Raw genomic sequence first — 19,601 nt, 5'->3', positions numbered from 1 at the left:
TACTGCTGCTTGGAGGGTTTGCCCTGGGACAGGATTTCTGCTGGCAGTGGACGAGCTTCAACCAGCTAGTTGTGCACCAGGCATCAAAGCAACATGCGTGGGCACTTTCATCTGCAGAAGCCTGCTGCAGACAGTAGCATATGTGTCATCGATTGTACGCTGCTTCCCGTGCTAACAGGTTGACTCACTTACATACACAAGCCTGCTCGTGAGATGACTGACCTTTCTAATGTGAGAAGGTGCAAGAGGCTCTGCTGCCTGTGGAGGCAGAAGGTTCAGCTCTTGCAATTCACTCCCCCTCTTTCACTTAGGTGATGCTTGCCAAGATGAAAGAGAGCGGGCAGCTCTACGCGGTGAAGGTGCTGAAGAAGGACGTCATTCTTCAAGATGACGATGTTGAATGCACCATGACGGAGAAACGCATCCTGTCCTTAGCAAGGAACCACCCATTCCTTACCAAGCTCTACTGTTGCTTCCAGACTCCTGTAAGTACAGTGGAGTTTGAACAGCCCAGGCAGTGGACAGCCCTCCTCCTGACGCTGGCTGGCGTGTTCAGGACAGAGGCACTTCTCCATATGCTTGTTCCCCCCTCATATAGGCATCCACCATAGACCCAGGAGACAGCTTTCTGCTCATGGGTGAACAAAGCACTCTGGTATATTCCACTGCTCGCATCTGCTGATGCACGTGCATTTGTCAAACAAAATCCTGGCTTGTTCTAAGCTCCCTAACAAAATGATAGTAACATGAAGACTTTTTCTGTGTCTTGCTTAGAAGCAGTCTCTGCTTTTCAGTGTTCCTGAAGGCATGTGCACAAATGCCTACAAACCTGCAGTGTCCTCCAGGTGCTGTGCTCTTAGGCCCCACTGTCCTGCTGGCTGAACTTCAGTAGTACTGCATTTGCGTTGTATTATCTGCAAACTCAATGAATTGTACTTAAGATCGGGGATAGCCGCCTGTATCTACCCAGTCTTTGTATACTGCTCAGGACCCAGGGGATATGAATGAAACATCCCTCTGGGGCTACTGGAAAGGATCTTCCAGATATAAGTGGACCCTGATTCAGACTGCTGATATACAAGAAATATATAAGAAATATATACGCTGAYACATAAGAAATACAGCTGGTATTTCTTATCGTGTGGATAAGGTGAATGATAACATTGCTGTCACTTGTGCAGTCCTTCACTCAGGAATGCATATCACATGCTCAGAGCCCAGCTTAGCCTCTTCTTGTGTGTGCATGCGGGTGGGAGCTTGTTGCTGATGTGGGTGGTGGAGGGTGGCTGTGATGGAGGCCATGGTAGTATCTGAGCAAGGTAAGTCTGGAAGTCCCCGAGCTGAGCTGTTATTAAAACCAAAGCATCTTCTGCAGTGTAGTGCTTCCATAGTGTCCAGGGTCCTTTCCTGTTGCTTTTTGTCCATTGCTAAAWGCTAATAGAGCTTGCCTTCCTCTTAGAGGAGGCAGGAGAAACTTGTCTTTTAATTGTGGCTTCAATCCTCCTTCATGAACCCAAAACCCTCAAAAAGAGGCAGACAAATGCATCCTGCCACCCACCTGTTTCTCTTCTCACTGGGGTGATGCAACAGCCAGGCACGGAGTTCAAGAATGGTACTCATTTAGGGCGGAGCCCTTGGGGTAGACTCACATAATAGGAATTAGGTTTGGGTTCTTTTGAATACAGCTTCTGTGGTTCACAGAGCAGCTACGCTGTATGTCAGAAACAAAAACTAAACCTCACTGTTGTCACCTGTAACCAAGGAAACTCTTTTTGATTTCATAACATCAAGACATGAGGCCCAGATTTTAATAGCCTTACTGAAGATCTAATGTAAAATTTCCGAAATGTCCRGTATTGTACGCTGTTTGAGCTTAGACCCAGGATAGCAGCATTTTCTGCCACTCATTGCTATGCTCTTTACTATGGCTTTATTTACCAAACTGCAATGTAGATGTGAAAATAGCAAATGCACTCCTGGGCTGCATAGAGTATTTTCAGGGCAGTTAGAGAAGACTTGAGGTCACTGTACCAATACTGTCTTCATGTTCAAAAAATGAATGCAGTCTGCTAGGGATGCAGAGAAGATTTACTGGGCTGATGAGGTAATTGAAGAGTCTTTTGCAAAGGAAAAAACAGCAAATTGAAAGCAAAAAGAGGATCTGATTGATGTCTGCAGATGTCAAACACTAAGGAGGGAACACAGCTGTCAAGATGCTGGGTAAGATTAAATGAGTCTAGATCGGCTATGGATACAGTTAGACAGGAAGTGAAAAGGAGGTTGTTAAACAGTAGAACAGTCCAGACAGGAATTTCTGGAATAGCTTCTCATCAGAGGAGCAGAGAGAAAAACCCCCAGCCCCTGGCACCCTGAACACACGCTCGGTCAGTCTCTGRAAGGGAGTGGTGCTTGTAATGTAAGGACCCAGCTAGGTCCAGTCTTTTCCAGGTTCCTCTTATTCTCTGCATCCCACATTGTTTCATTCACTGGATTGTCAGCAACAGTAAACATCTTCCCGCCAATAATAAAACCAAAAACAAGAGAGGCATTTGCAAAAGAAAAAGTAGATTTCAGGCTAATGTGGTTCATCACGCCTTTTGTCCATGTTCTGCACTCAGTGACACCCACCTCAATCCAGAATAACCAGATTTAAGTTGCTTATAAAAGCATAATTAAATCCTTTTGCTATAACAGAGAAATGATTGCGACAGTAGGGTATTTGTTGGAYAGAGTCCTCCCAGGAGGTTTTAACTGGGGCTGATAGAGTACTTAGGCTTTATGTTCTTATTTTGAATGGCATTGGGTTATCCCCTCTGTTAACACTACCTTGGGAGAAAATAATATATATATACTTATATAAATGTAAATATATATATATATATATATTCTTTTTTAATAAAGGAGTAACTACTTATTCAAAATGTCGTCCTGCAGCCATATTTAAAATACCAAAGCATTTTCTTATGTTTGGAGTTGGGGGGAGGCTTATACAAAACAATACGTAGTTTCACTTGCAGTTACATGGAAATGACATCACACATCTCACAACCCAAGCTCTGGAAATGTGGTATTGACGGTTTACATTATGAAAAAGCCGAGTATGAGCCAGCAGTGCAGTCTCGTTGCGAATAAGGTTAACTATGTCCTGGGCTGCTTTAGAAAGTCAGGGGAAGTCATTAGCCCCTCTGCTTTGCACTGCTGAGGCTGCACCCAGAATATGGGTGTCCAGTGGCCCCCCCATTTCAAAAGGAGTCTGGGGGAACTGGAAAGGGGAGACTTTGGAAGTGTCTGAAGTACTGCAGTACTCAGAAGACAGAGTGATCAAAGGARTTTTGAGGACCTGAATGGATCTAGATCTGTTTGAATTCAGACTCCTGTATAATATTCCACCCTAGCCAGCAAGCTGCTCTGACTTAAATGGCCTAGGGCTGACTTAGCCTAGGGCATGTCTGTGCCGCACAGTGCGATGTCGTGCAGCGCTAGTAATCTAGCGTTAGCTGAGCTGGCACAAGTACCGGCAGCAGCAATGCGTTGCTTGAGTTAATCCGTGTTGCTGCTACTTTTTCTCGCTTGTTTAGAGCTAGCGGAGGTTTTTCTATGCTTACCTCAGCTGCCGACCGTTTTCAGAAAGGTTTCTGATCTCTTGTGCTGCCTCTGTGCAGCATCTCTATTCTGTGTGGTCCTARCTTAGTCTCAACTGCAGTATAAGTGATACCCACCAGCAAGGGCTGGTTTAATTGCCCATGGTGAGCTGAGGCTGCCTGACCTCAGCACGGCCTTCTTGCTCTCTTACACAGAAATCTTGCAGCCGCTAGGTGGTAGGAGCTACAAGTGTTGTCTCTGCCTGGTAGGTCACAGTCTTTAGAGCCTAAAGAGGAARTATTAGCAGCACAGCAGGCTGGCAGAGGAGGCTGGGCAGGACACATGCACTGATGGGAGGGGGGCAGTTCCTCAGACTTGCACCTCCAGATGTCTTTCCTGCAAAGGGAAGGAGTATGCTGTCCCCTTGCAGGGGGTGGATTTAAGTCCAGTTCCAGCTCTACCTGAGTGAGGTCTCCCTTGCTCACCGCAAGCTGAGATGGATCTCGGATTTTTTTTTTTTAAATTAATGTCTTGCTTTGGGTACTTTCAGCCTTGCCTAAGTCATTTATCTCTGTTTTTCTAGGGCCTGAGACTCATCCTCTAGTGTCAGAGGGGATTAGGCTCTCACTGCAGTAATCTGCGAGTTGCTGACAGGTGCTGCGGCTRACCTGCGGATAATCCTGGATTCTGCGTTAGGGGTCACAAGCACCAAAAAATGCTTGTTTCTGTTTACCTAACATTGGTGTCATCCAACACCTTGACAATACAGTCCTGGAATGGGTGAAAGAGGCTATAAGTACAAATAGTTAAGTCGGTAATTTAATCCTGGGGAATGTAGATTGTGGAATGTTTTAATTAAAATGAGTTTAACTAAGTAGATCCTGTGTTCTTTGGGGTTTAGGAGCCATCCTTCCTGCACAGGTGGTTTGCTTTTAAATCCTTGACTTCTTGACTCTCATGCATGAGAATGGAAAAGGCTGGGGGAGATCAGCTTCCCCTGCAAATGGTGTCAAATGGCAGTGGTTAGAGGTTTCTGCATTTTATGTTTATTGCCCTTATCCTTTTTCTCCTCATGACCACAGGGTGCTTTCAGGGGACCGTCCCCCAGGCGATGCTGTTTCCAGCCCTGTCCCTGTTAGTCTGATCATTATATGGATTTGCTTCCCGTGCGGCTCTGCTGACAATTGCTGAGGCACAGAGCCTGTGTGTGTCATTCCAAAAATAGTGAGACATGAAAACTTGGCAGAGGGACATGATTTTCTGTAATGAGCGTCCTTCAGAGATAATAGCTAGCAGGGTTACTATTGAAGCTAGTGGGCCCAGGAATTCCAGGGCAGCTAATCATCAAACTGGTACCATTTTATGAGGGCARCCTGCTCTGTCAGGGATGCAGGTTTCTGCCCCTTTAAAAGCTGCAGGCTAATGTCACATYCTTGATGCAGAAGGGAAAGGTTACTCTGTCACCCCTGCTGGCTCCCAGGGCACTCGGAACAGTTCTCCTGGGGTCAAYGTGGCCATCATGTCACAGATCTCCCACATGTTTAGGGAGATGTCCTGATCTAGGTGACCCTGTTGAACTCAATGATCTTTAAAGGTCCCTTCCAACCTCAACYGTTCTGTGATTCTGAGATGGGCCTGCGTTTCACCTTGCAGAAGTGCTTGAGCTACCCTGGAGCCTTTTGGTAGGGGCACAGTTTTCCAAGTGTAAGCCCCCAAACCACCAACAAAAGTGGTGGGTCCAAGCAATGGCAGCTGGCTGACTGCTCACCCGTCCGTTGGTCTTGGGATGCCACAGAGGGGACTAGCTGTGCTCCTGTGTCAAGGGGAGCCCTTGGTCACGCTCCCTCTGGGCATCTCCAGCATCAGGCTGGTTGTCCACCAGCTGCCACTGTCACAAAGTAGGCAGAGAGTGCAAGGCAGCTCGGGGGCAAAGCTCTGTATGGCAGGGATAAGGAAGTGCAGAAAGCTAGCGCAGCCTTCCTGGGGATCTGGTTAGATGAACAAGCATCCTGACGCAGGCCTGGGAGCATGCTGGTGGAGATAAGGAAATTGTGAGGCCTCTTTGATGTTCTGTTTGGAGCTAAGAGGGAGCCCTCTGGGAGCAGAGAGGATAACTTTGATCCCGTCCTGGGCTCTGAACCCCCAGCCTTTCTTCTCTGGCATGTCAGCACGTTGGGTAGGTATGACTAGATACGTTCACATACCCCACAGCCATGTGCAATTCTTGGATGCTTTTCTCCTAGCTTGCTGGATCTTTTTCCTCCTTTCTTAAGCATTGAGACTGTTGCTAGCCCCAGGCCGCTGTGCTGGAAGACCAGAGTGTGCTTCAGTTTTATTGCTGTCAGCCAAAATCAAATGAAAATGGTGAYGGGAACATCCTGTTCCTTGGCCTGGCACCTTCCAAGAGGTTCGGTAGGACTTTGCATTTCTTTTGGTAATAAACTCACAAGAAAGAGAGGTGCTGCTGGGGGCTTGCTGCAAAGTCCTTTGAAGTCAGGCTTTAAGGAGCTGGAATTGTGCTTTACCTGAGATCCCTGGATGACATAAGGAAGCTGTGTTTTGAGGGGGACTGTCTGACAGGGAGATCCTGAGGAGTTCGCTCTCTCCACCTTCCTGCTCCTGCCAGACTGCCTCTGGTGTGGGTGCACCTGGGCAGGCTGTCAGGGAAGGATGTGCCTTACTGAAAACCCATTAGATTTCTTTTCTTCTTTTTTTTTTTTATGGTGTCCTGGCCCAAATTGTCAGTAAAACAGATGCATGAGGCTACACCGTTCTCCTCCAAAGTGCAGTTTGAAAGGCTCAGCTCTATCTCTGAAGTGCACAGTAGCATCTTGTGGTGGTCTTTTCCTGGCAGAAACATGCAGAGTCTTACCCGAGTGTGGAGGGCAGATGGTGTGGGTTTTTTTTTTTGCGCTGTTGGTTTCTTTTTTTCCCCATCATAGGCAGAGTGGTTTGTCTTCAGATGATGAAACAAGATCAGACTGACATTTCTGATTTTATCTGTGAACTTTGCTGGGTGTCCACACTTATACTGCATGCTGTAAAATATGAAGTGATTTGAACTGAAGTGAAAATGTGAACTAAGTGTTAGCTACCATCATCTTTTTAGCACTGTCATAGCCACTTAATAAAACTTTCCTGCCCTAGTTGCTTGGGGTCCTTTGGATGTTGGCATTGTTATGAAGCTGAGAAAATGTCCATCTCCATCTGCAATGGCTTATGAGAAATAACTGTTAGTCAGACAAATTTGTCAGGCTCAGTGCAGTGTTAACTGAAGGAGATTGTTGCGTACTGTTGGTCACAGTAAATAAAAGTAGTATTTTTGTTTGGCCTTAAAATCTAGGAAGTTGTGGCATAAAAAGGGGTTGGAAGTGAGCCAACTTGCAAACAGCTCGAGTGACTGAGTGCCAGTTTGCATTGGAAAAAAACTGTTATCCAGACTCAGAGAAGAGCTAACCAGCTATGGCTCAACCCAACAGTACTTTTAGGTTTAAATCTGTTTAAATCTGTATTGTGTTCCAGACAATGTTTAAGATGCAAGGGTGGATCCACAAAACCCAAGTGGCAAGCTACTTCCAAGTGGCTGTTGAGTATTTTGGTGCTTTAATTTTTCTAAGGACCTTTAGCCTAGCTTTTAGAAGTCTCTAGCTTTCCCCAGCACAATCTGAGGTTAGCAGATGTTGCAGACAGTAAGTATTTTTGAAAAGCAATCCAAAGCCATCTCAAGTTCATCACTCTGACCTGGAAACAGCAATACCAATAGCTTGTTCTGAAATGAGCTGTAAAAAGAGCACCCCACATGGTCTTTACCCAGCTACTCTCTTCTGAGATGATAGTAGCAGCCAGCTGAGGGGTACAGACATCCTCCAAATCTTTGATTAGTGGGTGATGTGTCTAGCTTGATATAGTCTAGCATGGTTCCTTATTCCTGAATTTATTCCCCTCTAGGTCTGTCTAGCCCTTCGTGTTTTGATCTTTCAAGTGGGATGGAGTGTTTATGAAATTTCCTATGCCATGTATGAAGGCCTGGTGGTGGTGGTGGTGGTGGGGATTCTATTTTATTTTATTCTCTCATTTTGTCTTAAATCTTTGTTTTATTTTGGTTTAGCAGCCAAGCTGATCCTTTTTTGGAGCTGGGATTACAGAGAGAGTTTTTGTATGTGATTTAATTGGTTACTCTAATGCCTAAGATTTTTTTTCTAGTTGAGCGTTTTGTTTCCAATGAAACAGATAAAAATAAACAAGAGTTATAAAAATCATCCCTTTGCATGCAGATTGAGTAAAAGTTTCTGGTCATAAGATGAGCTGATTGTATAATCTTACTGTGAATTAAAACATCTTGAGGGGAGGGGATGAGGAAGAAGGCAGCGCATATGTTCACCCGCGCATCTCAGAGGGTTCATTGTTCCAGAGAAATGATCGAAGCTGACTCTGTTACAACAGGTCTTCAGCCTGCGAAGTTAAAATTTCAGCAGAGTGGTTAAGAAAACGTGCACAGAAATTTGGAGGATGTAGTTAGGTTCTTGGTTTGGGGGTTTTTTTTGAGCAGGTAGGAACCCACAGCTCAGCTCCCGTTGGCTTGCACTGAGTTGTAGCTGTTCAGCTCTTCTGGAATTAGTTCAGGGTTAATACTGTGCTGTGCACACGTGCACACACGCGGCAGCCTTTACCCTGAGGGATCCCGGAGAGTTTATGCAAATAGGAAGAGCCAATTTGCTATTCTCTAGGCCATGTTTATGTGCCTCGCTGACGCTGCGTAGGAAAGCCTGCCTTGTGCCACTATCAGCAGCAGAAAATAGCAGAGCGCGGTTGTAAGTGATAGCTGCCCTGGCCCTGGAGTTGCGATGATGGCACCAGCGGTTCATTGGTGAAAAAGCTAAAAATGAATCTAGTGTGGGGAACTGGCCTGTTTCTCAAGCTTATTCACTGATTGTAGACCAGACGAGCCTCAAGGAAACGCAGCGTGCTGCTTACCCCATTTCTGTATGTGCTGAATTTTCACTGCATCTCTGTCTGGCTGAAAAAATAAAAAACAGCAAAAGAAAGAAACTTTCTTTCCCAGGCTTTTGGATGCGATGTGGCACATGGTGTTCTCTTCCATCTCTGTAGCCCCAAGGCTATGATACTGTTAGTGGCACATGCCCTTGCTGCAGTTTGTTTTCTCCTAGGTACAAATTGTTGTTGATGCTGACATATACTTCTAGAACCACTGAAGCAGAGAGATAAAATGGCTCGTAGAGTACCAAAAATCAGCTGGCAGATTGTGCCTTGGTCGGTTGGGAATCTTGGGCAGCAGTGGCGAGCTGAGTGGTGGTAGGTGCCAGTGGCAGTCATCGCTGTGGCTGTGTTTAAGCAGTGTAACTAATGTGTACAGATGATTCCAGCTGAGCAAGCATGGCACGGAGGTATTTCTTCTTCTCTGCTTAATGTAGTTATTCTGATTTGAAATCAAAGGACCAAATCTTCACCTAGCGTAAGTCAATGTCTTGTTTCACTGCAGTCAGCTGAGTGCTGCTTTGACGCTGTCCGGAAATTTGGGGCTGAGATCACTTGCTCTGCGGTGGTGCATGCCTGCATGTGTGCAGAGGTGGTTTCAGCAGTTCCCCCTTGGTGAGCCTGTTCTGAGGACACCTGTAATCCCATCCAGTTCTGAAACACCGCCAAGYGTAGCCCATTTGAACAGCCTGCTCTCATGTAAACCTCTTAGCTGGGAGCAGCAGGGAGCTCATGAGGATTCAGGGCTGGTCAAAGGGCTGAGTAGGGAGGAGAGGCATTTCAGGGCACAGTAGATAGTCTGAGCACAGTTACCAGTTGTGTTACTCCTATGAAGATAAATATTGTGAAATGAAACTGTTTAGCATTCCTTTCCYGGGTCCTGTGCTTCAGAATGCCTTGACCCAGATGCGGATGGACACTTGCACTGCTAGTGACAGGTGGCTTTCAGAAGCCTGAACTAGGGCCATGATACTGCCTTGTCCCATTTACTTTAGCACAAAAACCTACAAATGGAGGTAAGGTTCTTACTCCAGCCATCATCAGAAGCCTTTTTCATGACACTGATCTTGGCTTGCTTGTACATGGCCATCAGCTGTGACTCTTAACTGRAAGTGGTAGAAATTAGCCATTGTACTGGCCCTTTTTTGGTATGGGGAGGGAAAAGATGTTCTTTTAACAAAATCTGGATTTTTTTTTTTCCCCTGTGACAATRAAGAGGGAAGGTATGAGGGTTCAAAGCAGTCCTCTAGTGGAGCTGATGGGGACAAATAGCTAAACTGGTGTTTAAGTTGGAGCTTGGTGGATGCTTGCATTTGCAAGGGGTAATAACCAGTATTTGGCTTGTTCCACCCAATGGTTTTGGAATTGGGGACTCCCTTCAAATGCCACCAATACCTCACTAAGACAACAAACAAACAAATAAACCAAGCAGGTACATTTAATTGCTGTCAAACACTGTGCTTAGGACATTGTATGTGCTTCCAATAGCCCTTGCCCTGAAATTGGCAGSGTTAATCTCTAGATGTAGGCTGGCCTTGGAATGAGCCTACCTGACCCCATGGACTTTGTTTCCTTCAAGTGTTTCTTTAATTTACAGTAACAATTGCTCTGGAGCTCTATTCATCTCAATCCCAGTCCAGAAATGGTGCAATGTGATTTCCTCATGTGGCCGCTGTTGCTGTGAAGGCTTTAACGTCACCATTTCCTGTTGACTCAAATTCTCTTTCTTACTTTTGCCAACGTCAAACAGAGATAATAGATTAGGGAAAAGTTCTGAGCATTGCAAAATATAAAACAGTTGTGAGGATTTCAGCATTAACCCCTGTCAACTTTCAACTCCTAATTCCTGTTCAGAGCTGCCAAGATAGGGGGCACACAACTCTCTTGAGTTACTAGCTGAGTGTGTTCCCAAGAGACCAGCTATAATCTGCCACCTTAAGTCAGAGCTAACCTGAGCCTCCTCTCACTTGTGCTCAGAGCACCTGGGCTCAGGGGAAACTGGTGGAGTCAGGTCAAACATACAAGTAGCTGAACTATCTGCTATTTTGAGATTTCCCTTTCCTGCCCTCTTTTTATGCCTTTTGTTCTCTCTTATTCTGTATGCTTCAAATGTATGCCTTTTTTCATAAAATATCACTATTTGAAAAGGTTATTTTACTTCTCAGCAATTCTTAGAAGAGTGGTTGGTCTTTGCAGTCTGGCAAGCTGATGGTCTTGCTTAGGAATAAAAATGAAAAACATTGCTTTGGTTCTTAGATCCTGGTCCCTGAAGGACAGTCGTTAGCACTGATCTTTCTCATATCTGCTTTGGTGTGTAGGAGGCCAGTGCACAAATGCTGTATTATGAAGAWCTTGTAATATCCATCCTGCTCTTTTCTTCAGTAACCCCATAAGTTTTCTTAGTTTTAGTAAATTGGATAGACAATTAGCTGGACCAAAAAAAAAAAAGAAAAAAGGAGGAGAGAGAACTAATTTGGCTAGGCAAAAGTTCTGTTAAGCCTAGATGGGAGAGCTTCAGTAATTAAATAATCCATATTTATGTTTGACCTGTGAACRAGACCATGGGTGGAGGTGAGTCCTTATATATTGCATTTGTGACCACAGTGTGTACACATGCAGTGATACTCGTTCAGGTTTGCAGTTAGTCTGAAGCAAGAGCTTGGTTTATTACAAAAAGCTGTTAATTTAGATGGATGTAATTCAGCAGGGATGCACATTTCAACCTAGGCTGTTTGGGTGCTCACCTAAGCATTTGAGAAAGAAGTATTCTCCTTTAAACACAGTAGTACATAGTAGTACATCCAGAAGTCTGAGATGGGCCATGGAGTTTTGCCAGCACTGGAGAAACAGGACATGTATGTTTTAAGAGAGGAGGATTAATTTTGTTTCTGTGAAGGTCCCCTTTAAGGAAAGAGTGGAAAATATATGTTCTTAACTGTATGCATGTTTATACAAGCATATACAGTACTTACATAAATACACACACACACACACACACACACACAGCCCTGCCAGGTTGCTGGTAAATTAAATTACTCCCTGTAGAAGATCTGGCAAGACGGATTTCTTTAAGTTCAGGCTTGAAGAGAGACCTGGACAAGCTGGGCTAGATAAGCACGTGACATGTGGAGAGATCATCACAGGAGGAGGCAGGAAGGAATAACAAAGCGATGTGAAAGCTGGCCCAACTGGCAAGGCAGGGGCTATGTGTGCTGTGGCTGGAGGATGGGTTGCAGAACAGGTAGGCTCAGCATGGCCAGGTGGAGTTTAACAACTGCCATGAAGATGTGGCAGCACAGGTCTGATGTGGGCTGCAGATCCCAGGTCCCTGGTTGGGTTGCAGAGTCTGTGCTGCTCTAGCTACACTGCTGYCATAGGCAAGCTAGCCTAAGTATCTTTAAACTACCCTAAGATAAGGGCAGGGTGAAACAATGAAGTATTGTTTTTTTGTGTGGACTGGAAATAGCACTTAATACAAGGCCTTGGTGCTACCCACAGCCGTATTTTTAGATTGCTGGGAACTCATCTTTCTTAGCTTTGCTGCTTCTGGAAGGGGCCCAAGAGAAGCTGGTTAACAGAGCCCCRGATGGGGTGGAGAAGAGCGCTGTCCTCGTCTGTCATGAGCCATTTGCTTTTCTGCTYGAGCCCAGAGAAGAATGGGAGGATTCCTGGTTGCTTTTCTTCTGCTCTGTGCATCTCGAGATGTTAACAACAGTAGTCATTTCAGGCTGGCTGGCTGGCTGCCAGAAAGTGGAGAATAACAATGGTTATCCTCTTAAATTTAGAGAGGGTTTAAAACTTTAGCTTGCAGATGATTAATATCAGATCTGGGAAGGGGTTTGTGTGGGCAGAGAGAAGGGCAAATAGTACCACTGAAAGGCTGACCGATCTCAAGTGAATTGTATGCCTGTTTTCCAGTCTGCTTGTTCCAGGTATTATTCGGTAAAACTGAAACAGTCAGTGCTAAACGTACTGAAGTAATATATACTAAAGGGAAATTTAGATTCAGTTTGAAACAATCCTAGGGCTTACTTTTGTGTCAAATTATCATGTATCTTCCGTCTCACAAGTAGGCAAGCACCCTTTTTGCACAACTTAAACCTGCGTTTGGGTATCCAGACTGTTGAACATGCTGTTTAAGCAAGTGTATCCCCATCTGTAGAGTTTTGCAATAACCAGAACAAAAGGAGGAGAAAACCCCCAAAACTTCAGATACCAGCAGCTGTGGTTAATGAACTGAGCTTTAGTGAACAGGTTGCTCTTCTGCCCAGCAGAAACTTTGGTATATATTTTGTCCTTATCAGTGTCTTCATCACACAAAGGTCTGTAAATCAGTCAGAGTTACGAGGAAAGCTGCGGAAGTTTGAAAGGCAGTTGCCATGCAAGCGTATTGCTGGAAATCCTATTCTGCAAAACAATGCAAATTCTCTGGAAAATAGAGACTAGGGATACTCTAGAGACACGTCAGTATTGCTGTCTCGGAGCTCTTGAGTTAACGTGGCAAAGCTGAAGGCAGCGAGCGGTTTGGTTATGCCCACAAGCCTAGTCCGTCTACACGGAATGGAGCCAGCCCAAGCTCATTTCTGAAGGATGTTTTGAGACTGGGATTTCTGTGTGTGTGCGTGTGTGTGTGTGTGTGTGTGTGTGTTTGCAGTGCTTTTGCTGCACGATGTGTACCTGTGCCCATTCATGAGATCCTCTAGAGCAGGGGGAGATTTATTAGAGACCTTGGTAATATTTTTCTCGAGAAAGCTGCAGCGTTTAGTAGAGAGTAAACCACTTCTACCAGATTTCTCTTGTGACTGCTCAGAGAATGCTACTGAAGAGATATCATCCTCTGCTGCATTCAGGCTGAGGACAGTTCAGGAAACCCTCGAGGAGCTGGTTATTGATAAGCACACACCTGCTGGTATTCCTAATCTGCATGTGAACAAGATTTCATTTCATTACTGGGCAAAATTCTGGGAGGTGGGAGGACTGCAGGGTAAGGAGGAACTGACAGATCTTCCTGCTTTTGACTTAACTTCTCCTTGAAAGGTCAGATTTTTTTTCCCAACATCTGATGGGTGCTTGGTCTGTTCTTGTTTGGGAGATAACTGTTTTACTTAGAAATTTCTATGTATGATAGAGGATATGATTAATGCTGTTCGTATCTGTTGTGTTTGCGTGTGTGAAGGATCGTCTGTTCTTTGTCATGGAGTTCGTAAATGGCGGGGACTTGATGTTCCATATTCAGAAGTCGCGTCGCTTCGATGAAGATCGGGCCCGCTTCTATGCTGCAGAAATTATTTCAGCCCTTATGTTTCTCCATGAAAGAGGCATCATTTATCGGTGAGCTCTGAATTCATTCATTCTCTTTTTCTGAACCTCACGGCTGAGGCGATAGCTTGAGTTTTCTGCTGGGGTAAATAACTGTCGCTTGCTGCCCACCAGGAACAAGTTGTCAGATGGGATAGCAGTATCACCACTTTCACACTGTGAATTGTCAAAGGTCCATCCAACTTCCAGGAAGGAGTGAAGCTACCGTCTGCAGTATTGACTACAGGAAGGGTTTTCTATGATTTATGTGCAAACAGATAGAAAAATAGGGTTTTGCTTCCAAGGCTAGATGATGTGCTGATGTCAATTCATATAACTCTGCTGACTTCGCTGCTTTATATCAGTCCCAGAACCACCCTTTAAACTGCACTTCCAGCTGCTTGCTCTTCAGTGAAGGGCTGGCTGGCTGCTGGGCRTTATCTGCTGAAAAACAGAAGCCTCCCCAGTGCTGCTCTGGGCCTGTCCTGCTGTAGGACACGTGTCAAAGCGATGACAAAGGGGGAGGCATTAAGTGGAAACCTTACTAGATTGTCCGGGAGGTAAGTACAAGGAGCTGTTGCCCTTGCCACTGTATGCCTTGTTATTTAAAGGCTAATCTGTGCTGGTTACACCCTGCCCTTTTGTTTCCCTATATTAGCTATGAGACTATGATCAAATCCTATCTATTTGACATACCTATCCAGTGCCACTCAGCTCAGCTACTGAATGTGTTTTCTTTCCTGCCATGGTCCTACAGCAAGAGTTTCCTGTCCATGCCTGCATTTGGCACCTTTGGGTTTGCAGCAGAATCCGAGCATTATTGCTTCCCTGCGTCAGCCTCTGCTCCCAGGCCTCAAGGATTATGGCTGTTCTCAGGAAGCCGTTTCCCATACACAGCACTGTTGTTTTGTCATTCTTCAGTACCCAGGGGGACAGTTTGGTTATTTGTGTTCCTTTCCGTACTGCCAAAGTGCTCCGCTGTTGGTGCAAACATCAAGGCATGAATCAGCCAGGCAGTCTGCTTTGCGGTGGCCTCTCTGACCAAGATGATGATTCCCAACATCCCCGTGCATAAATCAAGGGGCAGAACAAGGCTTTTTCTGGGGCAGAACAGAATAACTCAAGCAAGGAGGCTTCAGACAACCTGGTTAAACAGAGAGGGCTCTTTCTGACATGCTTTGCAGAATGCTTGTGGCATCTTCTTGCCCAGAGCATTGGAGAGGAGGAGCACTCAGTTGTTTCATTTGCAAAGAATAATGTCAACTCTCTCCCTTTATTGCTTGTTACACTTGTACACCTGGAACCCACAACTGGTTCCGGGATGGGAGCAATTCCAGTTAAAGTCAGCCTCTGTTAGTGCCATTTCATACTGTGGGTTTGACCAAATGATGTTTGGTTTGGGGCTTTGTGCAGTTGAGCCCAGGTGATGCTGTTCTGTGTTGGGTAGTGTGTCTTCCCACATCGGATAAACCCAGGTTTTGATCCTGGCTCTAAAACCAGATTCGCTAAACTGGCCAAAGGGCCTGGGGCTGTGCTAGGGGCACTTTCCTGATGGCGAGATTATAGGATAAGCCAAGTGAAGCAACTTCTCTCTTTTTCTAGCTTGAGCTCCAATAAGAAACAGATGGTCAGGTGCAGAAAGAGAGAGCATTACACTATATTTTAAGTGTGAAATCATAAGATATATGCGGCACAGTAAAATAGAGAAGGAATGTCATTTTAGTATTCTCTGGGTCCTGAGAGTATGAAAATTACCAGTGATATACACCATATGCATTGAGCTCTGAAGCACAGTGATTGTCTGCACAGAATAGCAAATCTGCTTGCTCCGCAGCTGGATTTCGGTCTAATTCTTCCCTTGTGCATAATGCCAGCCTCTGAAGAGAGGCCCTGCTGGGTAATTACACAAATGACATTATCCTTAAAATAGTGACATCCAGTAGTTATTGTCAATCATTCAGCAGCAAAATTGTGTCTGCACATCATGTAATGCCTCTGTGCTTACAGCTTGTCCTGTGTCTTCCTGCTGCCTGTCACCGGGTAGAAGTAATCGATCTCTCTGAATTTTTGGCACTCTTCAAGCGCTGCTGGAATTCATGATAGAAAGTGGAGGAGTATTTGAAAAGCTCCTCAAACAACTGAACAGGCTTTGATCTTTTTGTAGGGAAACTGGTTGAGCCGTGGAGTCAGGTAGCTTCAGCTGCATGAAGTAGACTTGGATTTGTTTAGATTAGTCTGGTGRCTCTGTTCTGGAAGATGTGAAGCTGCAGGTTGTGGCTGTGTTGTGCTGAGATTGTTTCTGTTGGGTTGCAAACACTGGGCTTTGGAGAGGTGTGTGACACGACGGGATCCAGGAAGGAGTTCTGTCGTTTCCTTTTCCAGCCACACATACATAATTTGAAATAGCTTTGTGCAGTATTTGTACAGTAGCTACTGTGAATCCATGAGAATGGTGTTCCTTGGGCAGACGGTGTATTTTGGTTAGTTGTGACTTTTTAAAATGAAAACCAGACTCCCTGCTGGATTGGCACTCTCATAGGATGATTTTCATGATACAGCTGAAATTTTCAGTGGTTGCTTCTCATTTGGATGCTGTCACTGGATGCAAGTCTGCTTTTCATTACTGAGCCCTAGCCTGAATGGAAGTCCCACAAACGTGTGTGTGCATATTTGGGGTTTCTAAAAATGAGTTTTCAATTTCATAGTGTGTTTGGGTTTTTTTTCTTTTGTATTTGCAATGCTGCAAAGAAGAGATGGCTTTCTGGCCTTATCAAAGAAACATCTCTGAACCTGCCCTCAACTGAGGTTTAGCTGTCAGCTCAGCACTGCCTATTTATAGTTGCTTCCTTAAAAAAAAAAAAAAAAAGTTGACAAGTATAGCACAGTTCCATATCCTATCATACAGGGGGTAAAACTAGAATGAATCCAGTCATGAAGACAAGCTTTTCCACATGTCAAATCACAGTATATTTTGCACCCCTGACCACAGAAGGGTAGCACAAGGATGTATCTGGGATCAGCTTATGCTGAATGTTGCCAGAAAAAGGTTAGGCGATACTCAAAGCTATTGTAGACATAATCTTTGCTCACAGGGCAGTATTCTTACATTGCTTCTTTCTTTAAGCTTGCTTGTAAAGGCAAACAGTGTGCTGGCTCCCATTGCAGGTAGGTAGGTTTGTGTGTGACTTTTATGTGAAGTCTGTATGTGCTATTTTTCTTGAGGCAGCTCATCCCCAGCTTTCGCTTTCCAGTTCAGCAGTTCCCAGGGTGGGGGAAGCATGTTTTGCCTTCTGTGCATGCCGGAAACAAAACAAAACAAGCAGCGTGCACATCTGTGCCGTATTGACTGCACGCTGGCTTACGCGCTGCCATGTGAGCTAGTCCACTTCTAGTCTTCTAAAAACAAAGACATAGTAAATAATTATAAGGGTTTATTTTAAAAGGAGGACTTTTCCTTCCATGCAGCCTTCCTGTAAGAATGGCTGATCTGCCTTGCTGTCCCCAGTTCAGGCTCAAACCTGTGGAGTGGTTGGGGTACAGCTTTGCTGGTGGCTCAGTCCTCTTGCCCAAGTCACCTATGTGGTGTCCCTAAATAAAAGCATCATATCTACATCCTGAGGGCAAATGCAAACATATTCCTGAGCTTGGTTGTTTTTTTGTGTTGGGGTGGGGGAAGTTGTGGCAGGAGTCTGCCATGCGGGATTTTTAGATTCCAGAAAGATAACAGGTTTTTTTACAAGCAACATAGAGCAATCAACCCAACCTGGTGGCGTGGTCTTGATTTTCATGACAGACCTTCCTTCTTCCCTCTGTGAATGTATGTCAGTGGGAATATGATGGGGGATGAGACAGGGTTGCTTTTCAGAATATGTCTCTGCTACCCATGGAGGTGGTACAGCAGGCAGTACGTGTTGACGTAACTGAGCCAGCCTTAGCTTAGCTGTATCTGGAAGCAGAGGCTGTGTCACCTTTGCAGCCTGAGCTGCAGTACTGGTTGTGCCAGCCCGGGGTATGGAGCTGCATAGCAGAGAGTGATGTGGCACAACTAACAGCTCAGCTCAGTGCAATGGCAGGTATAGCATTAAGGGTATAGGCAGTGTAGCATGTAGGTAATAGAGCTGATTAAGAGCTAGAGGAGCTAAAGGGTTGGGATGGAAAAGCTAGGGAGAGGAGGATTGGTCGCTGGATGAATGAAAAACCTTATTTTATTCTGAGGGCTCATGCTAGTTAGCTTATTCCACTGCCTTTGTGACTATATAGATGTTTCTAATGCAACTGACTCTTCTAGAGATGATAAGGGTGTCTGCTTGTGCTCTGTCACACCTCTGAATATGGCAGGGTGTGCACAGAGTCCCCATGCTCTGATGTAGCACCAGCCACTGAAATAAAAGGCAGCAAACCATTGAGCATGGTCCCTTTGGAAGGCAGAAGATAATCATGCAATTATGCAGATGAGAACATGGTCTTGCCTTGGGGCTGAATGCTAGCTCTTGAGGAAAATATGATGGGTTTGTTAATGGCAAGTGTTAAGGCCTCATTTCTATGTGTTATCTGAAAGCTTCGCCTTCATGTGTGTGAGGCTCCTTATGATGGGGAAAAGCACCTTCTCCTGTGGCTTCTGGAGAGATTGCTGGGTACTGGCCAGGTCTCTGAAATCATTGCCTTTCTTAGTTTAGGAGACCCATCAGGACTGCAGCTGTATGTCTCATGACTGTTGGCTCTTATAGAGAATGAATTTTTTGCAACAGGTTAATTCCCTGCCAGTTCAAACAACAAGCCTGTGATATTTGGAGGAAGGTTTACATAAGCCTTTTAAGGAGACCAGTTTTGCCAGTGAGATTCGTGTTAACAGAAACAACAGTAAAGTTTCTTTCAGCAAAATCAATTAAAAATTACGTGCTGAAAACAGAAGCTGAATTCCTTTCCTAATTACGTAGAGTCACTGTTAACAGAGCAAGTCTTATTAGTGTGGTGTTTGCTTTTTCCAAAGGTCAAGACATCATAGACATGGGTTCTCCCATGCTCTCTTTCTGTTCTTTTTGCAAATCGTGACTTCTTTTAGTTCTCATCTCATGTTGCCCTTTTTCACATCTGGAGTCAGCTCTTGTTTTCCCTTAAGCCAAGTGGACTTTCCCCAGGGATGTAAGCTGGCAGTCGGCTGGGTCTGCCGCTGATACCAGCGGTGCCGGGCAAGGCAGACTGTTTGGCTGACTGGGGGCTATGCAGGGATCACTCTTGCTTTGCTTAGGTGCTGCCCATAGCTTTGTTTTTCTTAGCAAATAAAGATAAAGCTTTTGTTTAATTAGGTGTTTTTAAGCGGAATAACTTTCCTGAAAACCTTCCTTTGAATATGCGCCAATAGATGACAGTGTAGGTTTGATCCCTCCCTGTTCCCCACCCTGGTTTGGCTACCCATGGGCAGAGGCATGTTGTCCGCATCCGAGGGGAAGGGGTGGGAAGCAGCTCAGCTAGCGCCAAAATGGGTTCAAGTGTCCGCTCTGTGGAGCACCATAACCCCAACTGCAGGAGCTGGTCCATATTGCTTCGAGGCCTTGATTCAGGAGAGCTCCTAGACTTTGTGCTTTCCTGAATTGGGGCCAGGGAGACTAGAGCAGACGTCTGAGAGCAGGGCAAAATTAAGGGTGGGCTACACTGAGAACAGCAGAAAGAATGAAATATAAGCTGATTTTATGGTGAACGAGTGAAGCAGACCAGCTAAAAGCAGT

The 19,601-nt window shown here is 45.2% G+C and overlaps 1 protein-coding gene across 1 annotated transcript in view; it reads left to right on the top strand.

Moving 5' to 3' along the window:
* The window catches only part of PRKCH (protein kinase C eta), a 120,572-nt gene that overhangs the window by 59,771 nt on the left and 41,200 nt on the right, over nucleotides 1-19,601 (top strand). Inside the window, exons 9-10 of the mRNA XM_026088688.1 lie at nucleotides 312-485; nucleotides 13,754-13,908. Coding sequence (XP_025944473.1) covers nucleotides 312-485; nucleotides 13,754-13,908 — 329 coding nt within the window. The remainder of the gene's footprint in view (nucleotides 1-311; nucleotides 486-13,753; nucleotides 13,909-19,601) is intronic.

The sequence above is a fragment of the Apteryx rowi genome, unplaced genomic scaffold, assembly GCF_003343035.1.
Source record: "Apteryx rowi isolate R43461 unplaced genomic scaffold, aptRow1 scaffold_78, whole genome shotgun sequence".
NCBI classification, from domain to species: domain Eukaryota; kingdom Metazoa; phylum Chordata; class Aves; order Apterygiformes; family Apterygidae; genus Apteryx; species Apteryx rowi.
The sequence above is the reverse complement of the archived record's forward strand: the minus strand, read 5'-3'. Positions and strand labels throughout refer to the sequence as shown.